This window comes from Polistes fuscatus, unplaced genomic scaffold (genome assembly GCF_010416935.1).
Source record: "Polistes fuscatus isolate 324 unplaced genomic scaffold, CU_Pfus_HIC Scaffold2, whole genome shotgun sequence".
Lineage (NCBI taxonomy): Eukaryota > Metazoa > Arthropoda > Insecta > Hymenoptera > Vespidae > Polistes > Polistes fuscatus.
The window spans coordinates 11,054,642-11,079,179 of NW_025113096.1; the positions used below are offsets into that span (position 1 = coordinate 11,054,642).

Here is a 24,538-nt window from a genome sequence, read left to right on the forward strand (position 1 = left end):
ACGCGTGTTTGGGTAAACGTTTCTAGTATGTACATTTACCCACAACCTTCCGTCTGTAGATACCTAGCCACCTAACGCCTATGTATATACAAACCCATGGATATAGGTATAGAAGTAGTGGCTACATAATAGAGGCGTATAAGTGGGAAGAAGGGAGGTATACGCGTAGTCAGTCAGTCAGTCAGAGATCCTTTTTCGACCGGGGGTGCATGCGTAATGAGGAAGGCGCGCCATTCCAAGCTCCCCTTTTTCGCATATCATCCCTCTTTCTCTTCCTCACTATCTCGAAATCCCTCCTAGGGTGAGCGTTCGTACACACCCCTCTCAAAAATATTCTCCCTCTTTCTCTCTATTTCCTTGGTTGGAAAAGCGTATCGCGCTGCTTTTCGCGAACGTCCAACTTCAAGGATTACTCTTACGTAAAGTGCTCCACTAAGTCTTACCATTCTCGATTAGACTTCCCGATAAGAAAGAGGGACCCGAAGAAAGAAGGAAAGCTGCTGCGCGTATCGTTTCTCTTCGAAAGAAAGGATAGTTAAACCCCTCATTATTATGCGCTCGACATTCTGCCAAAGTCAATCTCTCGTTCGGTTGTTCGGTTGTTCACCGCATCTCCCTTTGTTTGGACAAACTGTCAGCGAGTCGCTAGCATCCCCGAGTAAATAAAGAAGCGCAAATAACGGCGCGTCGAACCGGCCACGATCATGACACGCTCGAAAAAGCGATTTTGTTAGCTCGGCTTTCGTTGGAATAACGAATAAAAAAGATTAAGGGGCCGGTCTCGTGTCCTGCTGCCCGTCCTGTTGCCCTTCCTGCTTCGAGAAAGAGTTTGTGGCTCGCCCGAACAAATACCTAATTATCGATAAGATCTAATAGAGACGTAAAGAAGAAGATTTACAGCTCAAGAGCTCTTCTATTATCTTTGGAAATTATAAATAGATGGATAGATGGATAAAGAGAGAGAGAGAGAGAGAGAGAGAGAGAGGGAGAGAGGAAAAAAGAGAGAAATAATAATAAGAAAAATAGATCTATCGAGCCAGGTTCTTTTCCAAGGTTGGCCTTGGTGCAGGTAGGACGTACGGTCGATAAAACAATTGCCGAGGGGATAATCGGCATTATTTACGCCGGATTCACTCGAAGATAGGATGGGGGCAGCAGCTGGGTGTTTGCGGCACGAAGAGAGAGGGTGGCGCGGATAGAGAAGATTTCTCCTCGGCAGTTATAAGCCTAGGGTGATCTCCTACAGTGGGTCCGTCGGCTTAAGCTTTATCCCATTCATCCTCTCTCTCTCTCTGCTTTGCTATATCTACCCACCTCCCCCCTCTAAAGTGGCCTCAATTAGATATGTCAGTGGATTTCGATGTCAAGCAACTAGCCCGGATCTCGATCCCTCCCTCGGGAGAGATCCTTTCCCCTCGTTCCCCCATGCTTTCTTCTTTCCTTCGTCTAGATTCCGCGGAGAAAAGCCTCTTAATTAATAGCACCCTCTATTTTTATTATCACGGCAAATTGCGTGTTCGTGGTTATTCATTTTTGGTACATTCTCCTTGATTATTTCACTTTGACCGAGAAGCGAGCGAGCGAGCAGCTTGCCTTCCATGAGCTTGATAAAATGCGCAGCCGTTCGCTCTCCTCTCCTCTCCTCTCCTCTCCTCTCCTCTTCTCTTCTTTCCTCCCCTTGCTCCGCCTCTCCGCTAATTATGCTATTACTCAAAAACACTCTTCCTCGTTTCTCGAAGCAATATTTGAGCGCGAATTATGCCGATGTTCTCTTCATCCTCCTCATTATCCCTCCACTTTCATCCTTCTCTTCTTTGTTTCTTTCCTTCTCGATACACGCACACAGTGTATGTGTACCTATATACCTACTTGAGTATTTAGAGTAGGAAATCTCTCTTTGGAAGACTTTTTTGTCAATATTCCGATACTCGATGGTTATTCCACACGATTAGTAGACACAAAAAGAAGAAAAAGGGGGGAGAAAAAAGAGGAGAAAGGTGCACCGTATGTCCGCCATTACCAGTACCAGCCCTGCTCGGGGAAACTAACGACTAAATAAGACTCAACAGTTAAAAAACTAATTTCGACAAGAATTCCCGTGTGGCCACTAGAGCCTAGGGGTGTCGACGATCTATCCTCGGTAAAGAAGAAAAAATACGAATTATTAAGTTTGATATGTACGTGCTTGAAAAGGAAAAGGTGGAGAGGTAAGGAAGTGTAAGGAGGGGGTAGAGAGGCAAGCACGAATGGAATTCCAGAAGAGAAGCGACGCCGTGCGCGTTACAACGTATTTCACACTTCGGGCAACTCGCCCACGCCCAAACAAATATATAATGCGGCATTAGAATAACAAATAGTGCTTGAAGCATCCACGCCTGCGAACCGCGGGGCGCCCTCGGGCCCACGGCACCCACGTAAATACTAATACGCGCATAAATAATTGCATCTTCCGTGGCAGCGGCAGCTCCGATGGTGGCACCGATGCTGCTGGCACCGATGTTGCTGTGTGCCTCCTTTCTCGCCTCGGATTCGTCGCTAAACCTTTCCAGATATCTACTTCTTCCCGAGTATTATATACTCAAGTATATTATACGTTTCTTAGTAAGTTAGAGAACGTCAAACGTCAACGAGGAGGAGGCCGTCCTTATCGACTACTACAGGAAATGGAAAATTTGTTGATAAAGGGCCACGGAGTAAGGGTAGAAAGAGAAGGTTTTTTTTTTTCTTTTCGAAAGCGATGGGTCCGTTAAGAAAACTGGTAGACAAGGTACAAAGTTTAATGTCTACATCGCGCGAGCTCCTCCACAATTTCTCAAGTGTCTCTCGAAAAGGGTAAACGTGCCTTCCTTCCTCTTGGCCGCTCCTAGTAACAACGGAAAAAAGCATCATCCATGTTGCCGATAACGAGGAGACGATGCGAGACGGACGACTTTCGAGAGACTGCTCGAGAGGACTACGTCCCGTCCTGTTTCGTCCCTTTACGTACCGTTTCATTCCGTCGATGCCCTCTTTCCTCTTCGAAACTCTTACAAAGAGGAAAGACAAACTTTTAACGTAAAGTCTGTCTATGTTTGCTCTCCTTCTTTATGTTTTTTTCCCCCGAAGGATTTTTTGACGGAAAACGTTTTGCTAAATCTTCGCTCGTGTTGGTATATTTTTTTACTCGCTACTTCTTTTTCTTATTCTCTTGGAAGCGCATCGGTGAAATTATGGGACGTGAGTCGAGACGTAAGAGAACTAGAGGAAGAGAGTGGAGAGGACAGACAGGAAAAGAGGCGTGTGCGTGGCGTTAGAACACGTGTAGGGTGTAAGATCGAGGACTACGTATCCCATGAATAACTCATACGAGCCGCGCACACGCACGATCGTCTTCCCAACATGAGAAACCTCACGTCGTTAGTTTTGTATCTAAATAATCGTTTTAATTTATATTATCGTTAATTATTTTCAAGCAAACACGAGCACGGGGTTGTTTAAAAGTTCGAATTTTCCTATCGTAACGGCGTGGAAGATGCGGAAAGAACATGGCTCGATGAACGAGAGGAAACGAAGGAGGATTACTAGCTAGAGATAAGATCGACAGGATGTTCCGAATAGACCAAGAAAGAAAAGTGCTGAGCCATCATCTCCTGAATATTTGATTCTTACTTATCGATAAACCCGTGTCTCCGATGATTGAAGTTTTTCTTAGCTGCATTTCTATCGCTCTTTTTCCTTTTCGAAATTGGCCAGGCTCTATTAAAAAGGATACTTTTAATAATCTCGCTGTTATCTTCATAATTTGTGGGGCTAATTCGAAATTGATTTATCTCGCGATCGGTAATCGATACGGGAGATCCTAATTACGAAACGCAACTCGGGATGCATCGTGCGTGGAGAAGGACAGGAAAAAAGAAAATGAAAATCGTGGAAGACTCGTTCGGAAGGGACTAGGTAAAGTAATGTGTCACCAGACACCCTCGCTGCATGTGGCCAGCCATAGCGGAGATTCGCGTAGGTAGGTGGGCGCTCAACGGAGAGGGACACGGAGAGAGAGGGTCAGACGGAGAAGGAGAGAGAGAAGCGAGTTAAAAGTGCGTTAGCGCGATGCGCGTGGATCCCCGGCCCTTTCTCGAGCCTCCGGCTAAACGCGCGCCTCGTATATTCTACACCTACACCCGCTGCCGTCTTCTTGCTACCGTCGCTGTTGCTGCCGTTCTTGCTGTTGCTAACGCGAGACGCGACACCAGCAATAGCCACTATATAAAGGTCTCGGCCTTTCTTCGGATTCGTCCCGTTGCCCTTGCACATCGACGACGATGCTCCCCATAGGCGCGAAGATTTAACGGATTCGTCAGAATCCACCTGGTTAAAGAGAACTTTATTCCGAAGTATTATGACGAAATAGACGTAAACAAAATTGAAGAATTATCGGAACAATTTTAGGCTACGATATTCGTATCCTTTTCGACAGACGATCGAATTTTAAAGCAAGCCGAGAATTTGAGAGAAAGATTGTCAAAGCGACGCCTATGTTTTCGCGTCTACCTGTCTTGGCAGCTACATCGGATACTACTCGGTGGTATTAAGCGATACACGATGCTTATCTAGGTCCACACACGACGCACATCGTTGCACCTATAGACACCGGCTAGCTAGCTTCTTCTCTGTCATGCTCTCGCGCTTATTACCGCGCATCTCTCTACGCCACTACTCACCGTGCTACTTCTTGAAACCGCTTCTTTGGTAGCCATAATGGACGAGCGAGTGAGCGAGCGACGAGCCAGCAGTTCCTTTACCTACCGCATTAACGTCGTCTTTATAATCTCGGCATTAAGTATGAACTATAGCTCGAATTTGTATTTTTCAGCTACGCTCGAGATGACACCGTCGAAGCTCCATTCACGTCCTCCATTCGGTCAAGCAAAGCGATACATCTACTGAGAGAGAGAGAGAGAGAGAGAGAAAGAAATTGAGTGAGGATTACGCGCGTGTATTAATTCTTAACCGGTGACAAGAGGCCGGACCGGCTAAATCTTCTACGAGATTCGTATACTCATCGGATAACGTCATTAGCTTTCGATCCCTTCCCCTGCTTGTTGCTAGATGGATCGATATTTTTCACAAAGCTCGAAAAGATACTCCGAGTGGTAGTAGACTCGTCGAGATGCCCTTGCTGGCTAGTCAGCGATCTCGAACGTTCCGCGTGGGTGGCCTACCGCTTCCAGACTCATTCCTCCAAACTTCCTTTGCCACTCTCTCTCTCTCTCTCTCTCTCTCTTCCTTTCTCTCTATCTCTCTATCTCTCTGTCTCTCTTTCTCTCCTTCGTTCGCGCGCTCGCGCGAGCTCGATGATGAATGACTCGGTTTCCTCCCCGCTGCTTCGTCGCATGCGTGCGCCTCCTCCATCGTCCAACTAGGAGGGACGGTACGGAGGAGGACCGTCCAGCCTCTTTCTCCTCTTCCTTCTCGATTCCATCTGTTCGCGTCCCTTTTCTCTCTTCCTTCCTTTCTCTCTCTCTGTCTCTTTCGCTTTTTTTTCACAGCACAATGGCGCGCAATTTGCATCCGAGCAGCCCCTGTCGATGCCACTGCCGTTGCTGCTGGCAACGCGAACGTATCTCCAAACTCTCCTAACACTTGCGATCGCGAGTCGATATAAAAGATAAAAAGAGAGAGAGAGAGAGAGAGAGAGAATGAGTGAGAGCGGTAGAGGGGGAGAAAAGAAGAGCTCACGCATCCCACCTCTCTATCTTGAAAGGAAACGCGTGCCGGATAATCGACGTCGTTACGGGCTTTGGAAGTTAGAAAAAGAGAGAAAGAGAGGGATGGAAACGAACACCATTTCGCGTGAGTTCGGTCAAACACGAATTTTGCCGTCGGCAGGCTAGAATTCGAAAAAGCGACGTTGACACGGCGAAGTATCCTCGTTGGGTTTTAAAAGACGTTCGAATACCAAGCTAAACGGGGGGTCTCGAGGCTTGGCTCGTTTTCTGCAGTCGAAATACTCAACGTAAAACTCGTCTTCTTTTTCCCACTCTCTCTCTCTCTCTCTCTCTCTCTCCCTCGCTTTGTCTCGTATACTCTCGGCTACCTGAAACGACAAGATAGAGAAAGAGAGTAAAGTGAAGGAAAGAAGAGGAGAGAAAAGAAACGGAGAAAAGGAAGCTTCATATTTTCTCTACGAGAAGACCCTTTATGCGCTCAACTACGGGGGCACCCAGCGTGTCGAATAGAATTCAGAAGGTCCACAGCTACACACGATAGCTATTTTGACATGACCGAGAAATTAGTATAATAAAGAGGAAACGCTGAGCAAAAGAGGGTATAAGCTCGCCTTAAGTGCCTAAACACACGCCGTAAATCTTCTACCTCTGTTTCTCTCCCTCTCCCTATCCCTTTCTCTTTCTCTATATATCTATCTATCTATTTATCTTTTTCTTTTTTTTTTCTCTCACTCTCTCGAGCATATTCAACTTCCCTTGTAAAGTAACCTCAAACGTTACGCGTTCTCCTACTGATTCTTATTATTCTTCCTCTCGATTGATCAGGATACTTCTGGATAGCTATGGATATACTCATATACTTACTTCCATATCTACGAAACTCGATCGATCACATTTTTAACGGTCCTTCTTTTATTACGTAACAAACTTTTTTGGCCCTTGAAAATTTCAACGCACTTCCCATATATTTTCCTTAAAAAAAAGTTGGTGAATTTCACGTTGATATGATCAGATAATTTCCATTTCGTTAAGAGTAATTATTTGTAAATTGTAGAAGGCAATAAAATATATATATCTTCTCGTTAATAATAAAGAGAAGCCATCTTTCGACGTCGCATTAATCTCTTTGGAAACGCTTACTAAAAAAGATATAAGACGTGAAAAGGAAGCAACGAAGCGAAGAGAATTGCATTGCTTCTTTCATAATGATGATTTGGTTGACGAACTATCATTTATAATATCGCGAAATTGAAATAGTAGGAGATGTAAGAGTTATAGGTGGTTAGTCTGGATAGCAGTCGTAGTTTGGCTCGATTTCCCGTGGCAGAGGGTAAGACGTTTGAGAGCATTGCCGTAAAGCCAGAAGCAATACTCATAGGAGAACACACAGTGTGTGTACATAACGAATGCACATAGCAAGCGTACATAGCGAGTACACATACGGTGGTAGATATTCGGGAACGCGGAGAGTAGGTAACGTCAACGATTCGACCGTTGCGAAATGTCGATCCGTCCGCGACGGCAACGTCGACGTGTGCCTTGCAGTGGGAGTAAATGAGCATAAGAGGAAGAGGGTAGGTAGAGTATAACCAACGCCGGCCATCCAACGAGAGAGGAGGTCGATCGATCTCCCTTTCGTCGTGCGCGCGGCCACCGTTTCTCCTCTCCTCTACGCTCCGCACTCCTCCGCTCCCCGACGACCCCTCTTCGCGCCGTCTCCGTCATCATCTCCGTGTATAAAGGTATACCTACAGGTATATCGCGCGTAAAGGACACGCTATGCTCCTCGCATCTTTGCCTGGCCCCTTTGAGCGAATGCGCGAAGCCAAGGTGTAAGAGAGGTAGTGGCGGGTGCGACACGATGACAAGGAGGAGGAAAGCCAGCTCGGTAATTCCGCCGGAGGTGGTTAGCTAGCGTCGCGAGGCGTGGCCTTGAACAATCGGCTTTGCCGGATTGTAAAGAGACAGGCGGGAGAGCGCCGCCTAGGCTCCGCCTTCGGAACGAACGTATAGGCTGCCACGTGACTAGCGGGGTCCGACCGTTCGCTGGAATGGTTCCGCCCATTTCGTCGCTCGAGTGCCGCCCCTCCCGCCACCGGACCTCTCGTGAGCGAGGACGGTGGTGGGGGGTAGGTAGCCAATGTCGGTGCCAACGGTGGTGGGGAGAGGGTGCCGCGTGGGAGGAGGAGCGCCAGGCCAGTGGAGTCCGGGAAGTCGAGTAGCGCAGACGCGTTGTGCGGCTCTTCGTCTTTACGCTTTCTTTCGACCATCTTCGTGGTGCTTTTCTCTCTCGGTGAACCAAGAGAGAGATATATTTCGGGAGTGAGAATAGTAGAGAAATTAAAGTAAAGTAGATAAACGTCGTAATCAGTGTCGTACGCACTTTGGTTTGCTCGTCATGTCGTCGAGCAAAGGAATCGTCGCGTCTCTCTGAGAGACATTTTTTTAAGAAAGAAAAGAGATCGAAGAGGAGAAGGAGAAGAAGGAGGAAAAGGAGGAGGAGGTGGAGGAGAAGGCGAAAGAAAAGAGCGAGAAAGTTGTCGCGCGAGAAGGGATGCCTGCCAAGGGGGAGAGAGGTAAGGCGACGGACTTTAGCATCGCGGCCATCATGGCGCCCAGGGGTCCGTCCTTCGGGCATTACCACCTGCAGGGCATCGGCAACGCCGCGACTAGCCTCGAGTGTCCTACCACTAAAGGATTCGTCGCTGGATCGAACCTTGATCATCGTGAGTTTCTCCGATATTCCAAATCTGTCGTATCTGCTTTGGCGTCAGGTTTGCGTCGTCCGACGGCGGCTACTCGTTCACGGTAGGTTCGTAACAATTATTCCCCCTATCGTATTTACTAGTCTTCCGCGCGGTATTTATCTTTCGGATTAAGCAAAAATTCTTCCTGTAATGTTTTCTCTTCCTCGTAACTTGAAGGTAATTTCTGACGGGAAGTATCGGGTTCAAATTATCGTAAATTGCAGAGGCGACGGTAGCGAGCGCATCGTAGTTTGCTGCAGCCTAGGTAATATCTTTCATCTAGGGAGATTAAAAGTGTTTTTACGCGCGAGTCTATAGTACTCCTCTAGAATGATTGTTTCTTATTTCGAGCTATCATTACCATATTTATTTACTTGTACTTGCTACGAATCTTTCAATAGAAACTAATTAAGTCAAGCGATCTTCGAGGTAAATTGAACGGTTTAACGGCATTGTTCTGGGTAAAAGATCAATCGAGAACTGGTTTCTTGCCGAGCAACGATCTCTCGCCTCTCTTTCTTTGTCTCTTGCACCAAGAAATAAGAGTACCTTATTTCTCTGCACTCGTATTCTTTGTCGATGCTCAATCGGTGACAGAGACGACAGGGAATGCTATTAGAAATCGAAAAAGTCGTCACGCGAACACTCTTCGTTTATTCTCGAGCACGAGTATCGATATAATGATTTGCTTTTTTCCTCTTTGCGTGGAAAAACGTCGCCTAAGGGAGCACGCATCTATTTATAATAGATGTGCCTACCGTAGGAGTCATTTTCGTGGACGTTTCGTAATAGGAGAGTTCGATCGTGAAAAAGTCGTCGACGATAAAATCGACGGTTGAACGAATGGATTGTTGCGTCGTAATATAGAAACGTCGAGGGAAAAACGAGCAAGGGTAAAAAAAAAAGGGTAGGAAGAAAAAAGGAAATAGGAAAAAGAGCGCGATGCGGACATATAATTTTCTGAGGCTACGATATTTTTCTGTTAACGGTGCTGCAGCGAACGCGCGCGCGTAGATCGCTCGTGTTTTTGTCCTCGGGAACTTGTCCGCTGCTTTCAGCCAGTAATCACATTAGCGCAGTTAACGACGCCATTACGGACTCTCTCGTAGCAATCTAGAGATTCTTAATCGTTCCGCGGAACAAGTTCTCTCTCGCTCTCTCTCTCTCTATCTATCTCTCTACCCCCCAACCCCTAACCCCTTCCACTTCGCTCGGTCTTCTCTCAAAGCGACGAGCCTAGACGAGAAGTGGGCGAGAGGTGGAAAACATTAAATACCGACTGCAATTAAATTCATAGGGTCTCTCGCAATTGCCGTTGCTGCTACGTTGCTTCTAATCATTGTCTTGCGAATAGATTATTCCATTGAGCTACCGGTTAATAACAAAGAACCGCATTAATAATACAACACCGCGTGATTCAAAGATGAAGGAAGTTGAAGGAGACATTTTGAACCTAGAACAAAATTAACCCCCCGATCCTTTCTTCTTTTTTTGTATTCCGAGACGATCGATGCCTTACGCGACCATCGAACGAGTAGGAAGAGGAATAGCTTTCGAACGATACCTATTGATTTTAATCATATTTCATAGAAAATAAGATGAGGATAAAAGGATGAACATTTTTATATGGCGTTAGGACTTTTACGAGTCCAGTAAAATTTGTTCGATATCATTCGCTAGGGTAAGTTTGCAAAAGGTATATATATATAAGACTATTTATGGTGTAGGTCGAATACAGTTAAAAACAAAATTGTGTTTCTTTAACGAGAAGATTTAAACTTTTATTTTGAAACTTATGTGACTAATATTTACATTTTTTACCTGTAACGAGAAGAAACGACATTTAGTGTTCTTTATAAACCGTATCGTCCCTACTGCTCAAGTAAACGCTCGCGACTGATCTCGCAACTCTTATCTATTCCCCCTCTCTTTTACAACAGCTGACTTGTATGTCAGTTGTATGTACCGACGATTTTGACTAACGCGGTAAATTAATTAAAGAATATTTCTTTACATATATAAGAAGAGTAAGCGTAGGAAAACGCTAGACAGCAACAGCAACAGCAGCTCGTAAATGCGACAGTTTGGCGTTTCTTCGTCGATCCTTTTGAACAACATTCTTCGAACGGTTGGGTGGTGACAGGATTCTGGGTGGTCGGCTGTCGGTGGTGGCAAAAGGAAGCTGACGTCAGTAGCTCGGTCATATTTCTTCTGGCCTTAAGATCGTGGGACCACCTTCTTGGCACACGATGTACCTCGTACGAAAGATGGAATAAACGAGAGCACCGAAACGTCTATAGGAAATACGAGAGAGAAAGAGAAATGGCCAGTTTTAATTTGTTCCCCTTTTCGAAAAGCTTCCGGTTTGAAACGTCGTACAATCCTCTTACATAGTCCAGACACGCGATTGGACTTTGTCGAAGAAGGAGAAAAATAAGAAGAATAAGAAGAAGATGATGAAGGAGAAAAAGCAGTCCGAGTTAAAACCAGGATAAAATTTGTTGAGATAAAATGCGACTTGGATAGGTATAGGTATAGGTGTACTTGTTGCGGCCTCGATTCGCGAGTTTTAGTTGGTTAAACGGGCATGGATAATTGATCGGCACGTCGAAGGTAACCGGTTATCTTTAAGTATAGGCTGAGATCGAGGAAGCGGGCCGTGGAGAGGCGGAAAGCGGCCTGGCGCGGCCCAAGATAATCGCCCAGAGAAAGAATAGAGATTTCGTGTCCGCAACGAATTATCACGTTCTCGGCTCCATGAGTTTTGCGTGCTTCACAGACCTTTCGATGCCCGGCACCTACGTGTTAAGCGCGATGGAGGAAGCGATAAACGAATAGACCGTATCAAATCGTCCTATCAAACTCGCTCGCGGCCAAAGAACTCAACGAAACAAGTGTCCGTTTCGTTACTTTCGATCGATCCGATGATTTTTCATTTTTTTCTTTTTTTTCTTCTTCTTCCATTTTCGAAGGAAACCGGAGGAAAATAGTAGCAAATCGGTAGCATAGGTGCATCTATTCGTCTCTAGGTGTAGGGAAAATAAAATGGCGTCGAAGGGATGCGTTTGGGAACGTTACAGGGTAACGTGCACGCGTTCCGCGCATCGCGTGAGCGTTTCGCGCTTTGCGTGCGCTCTCGCATCTGCACGTACGTACGCGCACCGCACCAATACACGCGAAAAACTAATAATAACGCGCGAGTCCTTACATCCGCGCTCGAGTCGTTCGGAGAAGAAGACGACAGCGTCCTCTTCTCCTTTTCTTCTTTTTTTTCTTTTCTTTCTTTTTTTCTTCACTCTCCAATTGTCCGTTTCCTTATTGAGCAATCGAAAATTATTCTTCTTTCTTAAAGTATGTAACATAAGTAGATGGCTATTTACGTGCGTGTGTCAAAATAACAGCCGGCAATTGGATAAAAGCAAGTGCAAGTGCTAGTGCAAAAGAAAGAGAGGGAGAGAGGGAGTGAGTGAAAGAGAGGGAGGGGGACGTTTGCCTCGCGGACGATCCAGCGTTAAAATTAACACCTCAAACGTCGTTGCGTGAGTGCTCTCTCTCCGTCTCTCTCTCTTTCTCCCCTTTTTCTTCTTTGTCTTGTCCTTCTCACACTCCGCGTGTCACGCACTCGCGATCTCGCAAAGCTAAAGTTGCTTTGGCTGCGCCGGTGGTAGCAGCAGTAGCAACAGCAGCAACAGCAACAGCAGCACCAGCAGCAGCAGGCTGCTCTGGTAATGAGTCGCCCGAAGAAGAAAAGGGAAAAGGGGGTGAAAAAAAAAGACGTTGAAAATTGTTGGTACGTAAGTACTTACCTACGTTTTCCTTTGTGTTAAAAGTCGTCGGAAGTCTTTGCAAAAAAAAAAAAAAAACAAAAAAAAAAAGAAAAGAAAAAAAAACAAAAAAGGAATAATTTCGCAAAAGAATACGAAGAAATTTGAGGGTATATTGACCCTTCGTCGAAAAGATCGAGAAGAGTGTAATGGAAAAATAGAGTTACGTTTATCAAGGGTTGTTGTTTGGGTCTTTTGGTCGGACGTGTATCACATACGGCGATCGAGGAAAGATAAGATTTTATCGGACGAAAACGTACTCGATACTTAGCAACCTTCGTACGATATAAATATATACTACTTACTTATACGCGCCCATATGGATGGGTCGAGAGAATAGTGAGACGAGTCGAATTTCCAAAGAAATGAAAGGGATAACCATAAGTTAGAGCTTGAAAATGTTACGAAACAGTAGTCGTCTCTCGAAACGATCAAACTTTGAGATAAAAGGTGTTCTCGAGTGCGCACGCGCGCGAGTATCGGTGTGTTGCCAGTCGATCGCTCGAAATTTGACTATAGGAACCGGTTTCCTCTCGCACTTCTCTCCTCACCGTTCTTCTCCTCTCCACGTTACGTCGCATCGGACGAGCACGCGCGCTTTCAAATATTTCTCGAAACGACTGCCGTCGAGAAGAAGCGCGCGAGAATCACGAGAGAAAGAGAGAGAGAGAGGAAGAGAGATAAGACGAAGACGAAGAAGAAGGAGGAGGAGGAGGAGGAGGAGGAGGACCTGGAACGGTAAGCAACGTCGAATGGATAGTTTTGCTCGGAAGGATTTCGTCGTTGGACGATCTTCATAACGGGTTCAGACGTCAGACCGTCACCGTCTACCGCGAATTCTTCCCACGCGAATGACAGTCTCTTTTGCTAATAACGGTTTAAGTTTCGCACGAGTTACGAGTAAGGTTAGACGGTTAGATTTTCGTATCACGAGGAACATATTTGTTTGCGTACTGTTGGACGATTAAGCGAAGGATGGGTCGACTTTGTACAAGCAAGGCGTTAACGAAAGCAAAGCGTTAATCGCGAAAATGCGCGAGCAGAAAGCGGTAGTTTCGAGGGAAGCTGCCTGCCAAGCCTTTGCTTCGACCACGTCGACGCCCAGCCGTGTAATCCGGATGTAAGGACTGGTTTCCCCACAGCCGCGAGATTAGATATTATAATACGATTATTTACGCGGGCCTCGTCGAGTCTCTCGTCGTTTACAAAGTGTCGAGACTCTAATCGAGTTTGGTTGCAACTCCACAGATCTTTCTGCTCCTCTTATCGCAAACACTCGTCCGAGTGAATACCTTTATCTGCGTATTCTCGGCTATCGTAACTCGACGATAATCCATTTTTTCTTGAAAGTGTAAAAATGGAAAGAGAAAAAGAAAGAAAGAAAAAAAAAGAAAAAGAAAAAAAAATACGGAATAGTCGAGCAAAAGACGGGCCAACTCGGCTGGCGGTTCTCTCGAGAAACGCACTCCTCTTGTAATTAACGAGCTAATTATTCGACCGGAAATTATAAAGCCACGCGCGTTTCTACTCGTTAGTTCTCATAAGTTTAGCGAATGATACGAGGAAGATACTAAATCTTCCTGTTGCCGCGAAGGGTCTATATATGTAAGTACGAAGAAAAGTTTATATTTCCGATAGCATCTGAGTGCATGCGTCAACTCAGGCCTCATCGAGTCGTTCTATCTTCTTCTTCATCGATAAAAAGCGTGTTTGCCTTTGGCAGCCGTTACTACCTTTGCTGGGAATAAGCGCGGAGTTGGTCAAAGTCCCGAATAATCCAATACTCGTCGTTAATCGTCTCGATCCAATAGATAATTATTGCGCGTCTTCATTTCTACGCTCGACGCCTTTTCCTTATCGAACCTGAAATAAATATTCTTAAGTGTCTTTATTTGTTGGGAGTCGGAGAGAGAGAGAAAAACGGTCCCGGTGACGTTAAATAATTTTTCAACGTCGCGAAACGCGTATCGTGTCGGTTAGCATTAGTTTTGCAGTGAAGCACTTGCCACCGTTCGTCCTGTTACTCGCGGATCCAATTTGAGATATCGCCTGGAAGGAGAGCCATACCGTATTTGCCAAATCGTACAAATTAACGGATCGATATCGAGAAAACGAAGCAATTACCTTTGTGTACATAACGCGGGTCTCGAAGCGGTCTCTTGTACCTTTCTTCAAATCTGACGGTTTAATTAGGCGCCGACCACGTAGCGGCAGATGTGCACTCGGTTCGATTAATTATCCTCCGAGTTTTGCGTATCTTTTGCCTTCATCTCTCCCTCTCTCCTCGGACGATCGCCACAGTATAAGTACTTATTTACTTACAAGGGAGAGTAATTTTGTGTTGTGTTTGATTAATTTGCAGGCGCGAGAACGTCCCCGGTGAACATCGTTGCGACTGCTACCGTGGTGACGGACGAGGCTCTCTTGGGCGAGGAAGAGGTCGAGAATTGCGAGGTCGAGGAAGAGGTCGAGAATTGCGAGGAAACGGAAAAGTCTACCAACGAGGAGGACGAGGAGGTCGACGTAGACGTGGACGTCGAGGAGTGCAGCAGCGTCGAGGACGGTCCTATTCATGGGCTTCCGGACGATCTCAGTACCGGCTCGTCCTCTAGCTCCTCGAGGAAATACGACGGGGCTAATGGCGTTTCCAATTGCACCGAGCATCATGAGAGAAAGCACAGACTAAGGACGAGCTGCAACTCGGACGAGCTCCGAGACGTCGAGTGTCAGCTCGAGACCAAGGATTTGTGGGATAAGTTCAACGAACTCGGCACGGAGATGATCATCACCAAGACCGGACGGTACGAAGGAACGCGTTACCACGCTTCGCTTACATCGCTTTCCTTATTTTAAAAGATCGAGGAAAGGGAAACTAAAGTTTCGGGGAGGACAGCAATTTTCATTTATCATAATCAACGTGTGCCAAAGGGGAGGGAGCAAAACCGTGTTCATTTTTAAGGTTCGAAGAGGGAAGCGTGCCTCTTTAATTTCCGAGCGAATTACGCGAGAACGGCTGGACAAGGAAAAAAAAAAAAGAAAATAGAAGCGCGTCCGTTGTACGGCGTTAGTCGTACCTGAACTAATGGATTTCATTGACTGACGTTTTACGAGATATTTAAAGGGAATTTTAGATGTAATTTATTGCATCCATTTATGCCGTTCGCTCATGAGCACGCTCGCGCACGAGCTAGCGGATACAACATCGCGCGGCACACATTTTTATAGGTATGTTAATAAAGTTGAGGCCGCAGCTGCGGCCCGGCAGGATGCGTGACCACGTCGGAATTATGAGATATTTGTGCACGGAGCGAGAGGGACCATCCACTCTAGCGTAACTCGCCGTCGTCCTCTTCTACCAACAACCACTGCTGCTGCTTAGCTTCGGATACTTTCGGAGGAGACGGAGACGAAAAGGGAGAAGGAAGAACATTATCAACATTTTAGCGAACTCGTATCTCAATCCTTAATTGCTAAAGTAAAATCTACTTTATAATAGCTCGCGAGTTTGGTTTCTCGGTTCAAATGGGATACTTTTTCCAACGATATAATCACTTTCGGTTAATTAATACGAGACGAGAAAATTACGGTTTCTCTCTCTGGTCGATGATTTTTCACGGCGATAGGAGCCGTGTACTGCCGTAGTAAAGACGTTAAATAGATTCCTACGAAGAAACGAGATAACGGTCGAAATGACGTATGAACGTTGAGAAATAAAGAAACGCTTCGCATTTCTTCGCATTTCTTCTATTTGTCACGCTAGCTTTGCCATGGCTCGGACATTATCTCTCCTCTTCTCGGGCAAAAGAATAAGCGCCGAGCTAAAGGCCATCGGCTTTCACGCTTTTTACAAATGCATGCATATCTATCTATCTTATATTCGCTCTCGAATTATCAATCGATTTTGTCATCAATAAAGACGCATCCTCAAGATAAACGTCGATGCGTTATTAACGGTACGATCGTCAGCACGATTTATAGCTATTTACGAGGGATCCTTTCTAACCTCTCCTTCTCTCTCTCTCTCTCACTCTCTTTCTCTCTCTCTTTTTCTGATGATCGTAAACGCGCATATTCCTAATTGAGTTTTCCTTCAAGTGGAAAGAGACTTTACGAGGGAAGCGAAGAAAAAAATTAGATGTGAGATTAAAAGTTGCAAATCGATCGTAACTTAATCGAGCAAGACTTTAACGCCAAACGGAGACTATTTTTTTTTTGGTTTTCTTTTCTTCTCGACGGCTCGCCATAATTTGTTCGTTCCCTTTAAGAACTCGCGATTAATGCACTCGATTAACCTTTGGATTTTTTGCGAAAACGAGCCGAAGACGAATTAAGAGAATGGATCGATACTTCGACAATTTCATACATTTTGATCCAATGTTATTTCGAGTACCGTTCAATAAAAAACATTAGATCCTGCCGTGTGCGGTATTTAAAAATATCGAGACAGAGAAACATGGTAAGTTGACTGAGCCGATCGATATATCAAAAGTATTATTACACCGTGGGCGATACACGAATAGCGTCGTTAACACGACGAAACTTGCCACGAAATCCTGGTTGAACGAAAACGTCAGTCTCTCCTAGAGTGACAATACGAATTCGGACCAATCAGGTGGAATTGTCTGGCACGACGGGGTGCCAGGACTCGCTCCCCCTTCCCCTTTTTTCTTTCTCGCTCTTTCCAAGGATCATGCTTTTAAAGTTTCTTTTTCCCACGTTGACGCCCTCTCTCTCTCTCTCTCTCTTTTTCTCTCTCTCTCTCATTCCCTTCGAATAAACCAACCGTCGAATTGGCAAACAAAAACCATTTGAAAGAGTGAGACTTTTGTTTGCATAAAATTTGCTTCGATCTACCATGACAGATTATATTTCGACAAGTAAGTAAGTAGTTATATTGTAATGACGAAAGGTTCTTTTCCCAAGCTCGATTTCCGTGCTCTGGAGAAACAAGTCGTGGCAATATGCGGAGGAAAAAGCGAGTACGGGTCCTCCTCCTACGTTAAATCGTAGCCTCCGTCGCTCTCAGAGGTAGTATAGTAGGAGGTGTGGACGAGCAGGTCAGGACGCGAAACAGAGAGAGAGAGAGAGAGAGAGAGAGAGAGAGAGAGACAGGAGGAGGATAGCAACGGATATGGAGGGTACTCGTCACGCGAACCCTTCATCAAGGTGCCAGCCAACCTATATCATAGGCGTTCAGCACACGCGTGACGAGTCTCGGCGTACATAGAAAGAGAGAGAATCGTGTCTCTCTCTCTCTCTCTTTCTCTTTATACATATATATATATATTTCCGTATGTGTAGGAGAAGAGGAAAAAGAGAAAAAAAGATAGGCCGCCGGAAAAGAGAGAAAAAGAGAACGGAAGGTGGATGAGATGCAAAAGGACAGATAAAGGAAGCGTGCGAGAGGAAAAGAGAGAAAAGAATAAGCCAAAGGAGAGGGTACGATATGGGTTAAAGTATAATTATAATAGCGACACCACCTGGCCAGGGCCAAGAGAAGTCGTTAGCACGGCAAACAGCGAAGAGCAAGTCGGATGGCCACTCGGATCGGTATAATATCCACTGCTTCCGTAATCCATTTGTACGAACCCTACTCCCTATTTCTTCTTCTTCTTCTTCTTCTTCTTTCTTCTCTCTTCTTTATCTTCTTCTTATTTTGCTCGCCGAGCCCGTTCCAGGCTATATCCTTCTCGACAGTGAATAAGCGACTCTGGCCGCACGCGCGTACGTCAGCGAGACCGAATGCGCGCGCGTGAGAGAGAGAGAGAGAGAGAGAGAGAAAAGGAACTCTGGCAAGGTTTAGGGTGCTTTCCGAACGACTTCGAGGGTCGAGCCGTTCTCGCGATTATGCTCTCGTTAGCCACGGCCTATGGAATCGAGCTTCTCTTTGCGTCCGCTTAATTTGCCGGGGCTAAACGATGATGAACCGAGGATACGTTGCGCTTAGTTTCAAAAAGAAAAACCAATTTTGACGGCGTCAAACGAGGATGGAAACGGTAAATAGGATATACGATACGCCGTTGATAAAGCGATCGCTAATCGTTTGGATCGTTACTTTGACGATCATCTTTTCTTCTATGTATCTTTTTCAAACGGGGAAAATAAAATGGAAAAAATCCGTCGGAAGATAAGATTCTCTCGTTGAAGAATACGCAAAAGGAACGGGGAGTAGCAATCTTTGGAACGTACGCGAACTTGTTCGTCACGCGAGTCGATGCCGTGTTTCTTGGGAAAGGTTTCCCGCTCACGGATTGCGAAAGGATCATCCTTGCGGTCGTTCTCTTTAAAGCGGTTGCGGCCTTCTTTGCGGTTTCTCCAACGTTTTCAAACGATTTCTTTTCATCGAGCACGTCCCTCCTCTTTGTGTTTCTCGCCTTTAACGAGGAGGAGCGGCTAACTCTACGGCTAAACTCGAATAACTCCAAACGAGATCAAAGAACAAACTAAACGATCGATCTATCGGGAATTTATCGCAAATTTTCATTACAAAGGAATGGTGCCGCAAATCTTATAAATAATCAACGCAGCAATTCCGCAAACTTGACTCGATATGAAAGCCTCGTAGAGAGATTCGCGCCAAGCAACTACGGCGACGAGGAAATGAATGATCGCGTAAATGCAAACAGCCAAAAGATAGGTCATAGAAATTGGCAATACTTTGCTTCTCTCATTGTACTCGGTCGCGGTATCTTTCGTGCAAGCTTCGACACAACCAGCTGGATGTTTGAAGTACTCCTCTCGTTCCGAACAAAGAGCGATATCTTTATCGTTGTCTTTGGGACAATTTGCAACTTCGGTAATTGCTATTTGCGAGACCGCTACATTGACGAGTACGACATTCGTAATCGTTTCCTGGTCTATTCGAGCAGGTAATTCGATGTTTTTGACGTCGACTTCCTCCCTCTTCTTCTCGTCATCGTCCTCGTCGTTGTCGTCGTTTCCATCCACGTTGAATAACGAACAACGGTGGCACCGTTGCTTCTCGCACGAGTTTTCTCCGCGCTTGTATCTTGAATGATTGCACGGCCCTGGACAGATGATCGGTCGACCACGACACGTTCGCCGTGGCGTACCGATCATTTCATCAAATCCCACTCTCCTTTCCTTCGAAGGTATTCCGCACTTTGTCCGATTACCTATGAATAAGTCGAAATCGTCAAAAGATAGTTACGTATGCTTGAATAGGCTACTGGGTCGAATCTAACGTTACGTTAACTCCGCGCCAATCTAATATTTATCGCGAAACGCGTTTAGCCATTTTGCTGGTGCGTCGTGTCGCCTCTGACTCGAATACTCGTTAACGTATCTTTAATTGATCGATCAATCAGGATTAGCCAGAGCTCCTTAGGTAATAACATTACGCGAGAATATGAATCATGGCCGATCGAACGTAAATAAATTAGTCGGTAGATTGTGCGATAAGAGAAAGGCACTTTTACGATCGCAACAAAGAAATATCGGTTATATATACTTGAAAGAAATCTTTTTTGGTCTTCGATGTCGGCTCGGTAAAAATTCAAGGCCGCGCCGTGGCGCTTGCGCGTCGACGTTGAAGGTGTTGAAAAGTCGTCTGCATGTAACGAGGTTCAAGGGTCACTCGCTCCTAACGAAAGGATGTCCCCTTCGATCCGAGAAATTTTTGATCATCCGTTCCGATGATTCTTTCGGTCATCGTTTTTGACCGAAAGAAAAGAGGTTATGTCGTACTAGTTATCGATAGTTCATTTTTTTTCTTCCACTCGATTTTATTTTTTACGAGCCGAGCGATTTAAGGGTGTTTGGGAGGTAAAATTGGGGATTAAAGTGCTGAAAATGAAAAATTCGTGAATATTTATGTTTTAGAGCATGTTATGAAATAAATTAATTATGTCAATGATAGAACCGAAACGTATAATTTAAGAAAAGAAACAATTTTACCAATAATGTTGAATCGAATTAGAAATGATAAATAATATGAAAAAATTGTAAGTAAATCTTGACAGTGAATATGCCTTGATTTTAACTTAACGACGAAAACAATTTTTATTTAAATCCTTTATCAATTCTGACTAACGAAGTATTAATAATGCTTAAATATTAATTATGACATTTACATATTTCTTATTTTTGATCATTTTCAATGACAAATATTTTTAATGTTAATTATTTAACGTTCTGAAAATAGAAAAAAACGTGATAACACTATTAATTTTTTAAGTTGTTTGTACAGTATATTTGTCTTTTGTTTTTCTACTAGTTCTATCCTTTTTCTCTGTATCATATATGTACAAGTGAACAGACAGAATTTTCTTTATTTCTATCTATCTGGTAAAATATATTCTTGCTGCTAGTACTGTATTCAAAACTAGTCACATTTTGAACTCTCATCCGAGTACAGTGTTGCCGCACTTTCTTATAAACTAGTTGATTTATCGAGTAAGAATCTGATTTTCGAATTGCTTATTATTTTTGTCTCAATAATTGTTTAGCGAATGTCAATAAAACTGTGTTCAAAATCAGTTTAAGAGAATACAAATTACATAAAATAAAAATTTAGGACGCTAGATTACTTTTGATCTTATATTATTTTCGTGTTGCATCTGTCATGTGACTGAATCCCCATAAGACCACATGTAAAACAGTAATTATTTGAAATTACGATAACTTTCAAACGACATAGTAAATCAATTTGAAATTTCGACTTTTGACTAATGCATTAAATAAGACATAAAATAATAATAAATTTTCATTATTTTCATAACATTTGAACATACCTCCCAAACATCCTTAACAAGAAGAGACGTTATTTTTTTTCGATTCACAGACGGATGTTTCCCACCTGTCGAGTATCCTTCCGAGGATTGAAAACGGAAGGGCGTTACGCCGTTTTGATGGACATCGCGCCGGTCGACAATAAAAGGTATCGATACGCCTATCACAGAAGCTGTTGGCTTGTGGCCGGAAAGGCCGATCCCCCAGCACCCCCTCGTCTTTACGTGCATCCGGATTCACCATTCACCGGGGATCAGCTCGCGAAACAAGTCGTCTCCTTCGAGAAGGTTAAGTTGACGAACAACGACATGGACAAGCATGGTCAGGTAAGTTCGATGAATAATCTTTTATTTCCTTTGACAGCATTTAACATCGGCAAATTTAAAGTTTGATATTGGATATCGTCATATTCGAGATAGCGGTACCTCTACTCGATTTTAATTCTATCCGCGTTCCAGTTTGCTAGAAGATCCGCGAAACGCAACAGCGCTCGATCGTAAAACGCAATGGGCATCGTTACGTATCAGATTTCATATAACCAACGTGTTTAGTATCTCCTCGGTATCTGAATCCGTATACGAGGACATTCGATCTCGTGAAATCTCGAGAAGAAGGAAGGAAGAAAGAGGAGGGAAGAAATCGGTCCTCGCGAGCTCCGGACGAGAAGAGGATTCACGAGGGACGTTATCCTTTACTCTCGAACGACAGCGCTGAAACGAGATTCGATCGTTTGCCAAATCGACTCTCCTTCCTTCCCTCTCTTTCGCTCCTTCGAATAACGTCGCATAACTTTCAGCCGAACGACGTAGCGCGTCTTCATCGACGACGGCCCAGAAAGACGACGATGCTCAAAGATTACAGTGCCGTCTTTCACGATCTCCTTCGACTTACACTTTCGGTTTTCTTCTTCGACGAGTTTTCTTCTCTCGTCGCTACTAAAATTGCCTCATAAAAAAAATCAAAAGAAAAAAAAATAGAAGGAGAGGAGCGTAGGACGCGGTTTATCATCGATTCACGTTCGATCCTCCTATTTAATCGTGGGCGTCCAACTCGCGTCGAACGGTTTACGCGAAACGATTTTTCGCGAAGGAAGGATTCTCGTTCAAAGAATTTCACCGAAAAGACGAGCTCGTTCTCGACCTCTTATTCCTTTCCGTTCGAATTAGCCGAACGATCCGAGGGAGGAGAAAAAAAATCGGTAGCGCTACTAAAAATTGGTAGACGATGCTACGCGATTCCGGTTTAAAATTAGAAAGGTGCGAGAGAGGAGAATGCTCTCAGATATAGGCCTATTCTTTGCTCGTTCCCTTGAAATATCACTGACTGAGGAAGGCTAACCGTAAAAAGTGTAACTCTATGGGAGAAAGAAGAATAACGCGCGGAGTGCGGACGGGGTGGGAAGGAGGGAAACAGGGAGAAAGAAAAAGAGAGAAAGAGGGTCGCGTCAGTACGCGGCTCTCGCGGAACAGCCATAATGTTGGTATCATTATAGGCGACCGGTGGTGTGGTGCGGTGTGTCGTAGGTGGTATATAGTGGGTACTACGCCGGCATGCCTATAAGCTAATAAATTGAATGGATGTTTGCCCGAAGCTTTTGTCATGATGATCACGGGTAGCCCACGCCCGGCCCCGTTGACCACCTTTTGAATCTCCCTCGAGGCCGTTCCCTCGCGTTTTGCTCTTTCGAATCCTCGAGGATACCCAAACTTTCCTCTCTCTCTCTCTCTCTCTTTCTCTCTCCCTCTTCTTCTCTACAATTCTAATTTCGACGATAACGATAACCGGAATAGGAACCTTCTTTTTCTAAAGGACAGATAGATTTTCTGATAATCGTGGAGTCACGAGAATGTCCGTTTCCATTGTAAGTGTAAAAGGGTGAGAGAGAGAGAAGAAAAAAGAAAAAAGAGAAGCAAAACGGTCGAGCTCGAGGAGAGCCACGCAACGCAACACCCAACCGCCAGTCAAGTCCGAGTGGAGGGCTCGAGTGGTAGAGAGAACATTCCTTCGCTACGGCCGCTATTTCATCGTTTCGTATGACGCGATATTATAAGACCCCCGCCTGCGTGCCAGCTACTACACGGTGGTCCAAAAGAAGCGAGCGTCCACCTGCACCCATCTTCTTCTTTCTCTTTTTCCTCCCTCATCGAGATTTCTATCGCCTTTCGCTAAATGTTCCTCTATTTTTATCCCAACGCATAAAAGCGCCAAGATAATCGAGAATTCCTGTAAAGTCTGATAACGTACTTACGTTTCTTTACGTGCCTATTACTAAGGTGGTTACGTACGAGGTGAAAAAAACTAGCGCGATATAATTGAGGAAAACCGCACGGCTTCGTGTCCTTCTTTCTTCTCTTTTTTCTTTTTTTTTCTGATTAATGTAGCCTAATCTCGAGGATTAAGGAGCGATAAACTCGTGACTTACGTAGCCACCTCTTGTGAGTTATTTGATCGAATTAACATGGAGTAAGCTTTTCGAAAGATAGGAATTTGCGCGTACCGAGGAGATTTATAAACGTTTATAAATCATTTTTAATCTTTCATCGCTCGCAACACGTTTTTCTATGTACCTCAGTTCTCCGATCTATCCTAACATAAGTAAGTACGTGTATGTTACACTTCAATGTTCTTGAAACTTTTCTCATCAGAATTTGGTCGCTGGTTTGTTGACGAAACACGCAACGCGAGAATATTTTTTTTGCGCGAATAGAAAAAAAAGAAAAGGAAATTCAATTCTCACGACCGCATATGTTCTCTCTTCGAGCTTTTTCGAGTTGGGAGGATTAAATTTCGCGCATACGAGTTCGAAGCCGGGGGGAATAGGTAAGAGCTTGGCTGATAAATCGAAGAATGATTTCTTTACGTGCAGAATTTCTTTGCGAGAATGCGACGTAGTCGCGCGTGCGATTTCCAACTCGGTTATCCGGGACGACAGAACGAACAGAGTAGAGCAAATTGGACTCCTGACAAGTTACAGTAGGATGTCCTGCCGCGCCAACTCGCCCCGAGAAAACGAATAGGAACGCGCTGCGGGATTCCGAAGGACTATAATCGAGAACATAAAGCGATTCCTTTTCGTGATATCGCGATCGTGATCCTTCCTCGAGCTCGACCCGTCACCGATTGGAGGACCTCTTCCCTTAACTTTTAGTTTCCACATCACGTATTATACACGTAAGTACACTAGTTTCAAATAAGTTTCTTATGAAAATAAAGGAAAAGTAATATCAACCAAGGTTATCTCCATCCACTATTTTTCTAAGCAAATTCCTCTGTGTAAACTCAATATATTATGCCAAGGGACTCGCGATAAAAGTTTATTTATGTACATACATCGAACAAATTTATCGTAGGACTTCGTATTAATTAGACACTTTTTACTCATCACGGATCCCTTTTTTTTATCACCCTGTATAGATGTTCTCATCTCTCTCTCAGATTTTCTTACAATGGTTCTTTTTTACCTGGCATACCAGCATTAGGAACTGCATTCTAGATCCTTATCGGTGTTTAT

General features: G+C 44.6%; 1 protein-coding gene across 1 annotated transcript in view; it reads left to right on the plus strand.

Moving 5' to 3' along the window:
* The first annotated feature begins 7,909 nt into the window (after positions 1-7,909).
* LOC122516622 (T-box transcription factor TBX20) overlaps positions 7,910-24,538 on the plus strand; it is a 29,863-nt gene continuing 13,234 nt past the window's right edge. Inside the window, exons 1-3 of the mRNA XM_043634579.1 lie at positions 7,910-8,431; positions 14,639-15,077; positions 21,080-21,353. Of these exons, the coding sequence (XP_043490514.1) occupies positions 8,260-8,431; positions 14,639-15,077; positions 21,080-21,353 (885 nt within the window). The 5' untranslated portion in view covers positions 7,910-8,259. The remainder of the gene's footprint in view (positions 8,432-14,638; positions 15,078-21,079; positions 21,354-24,538) is intronic.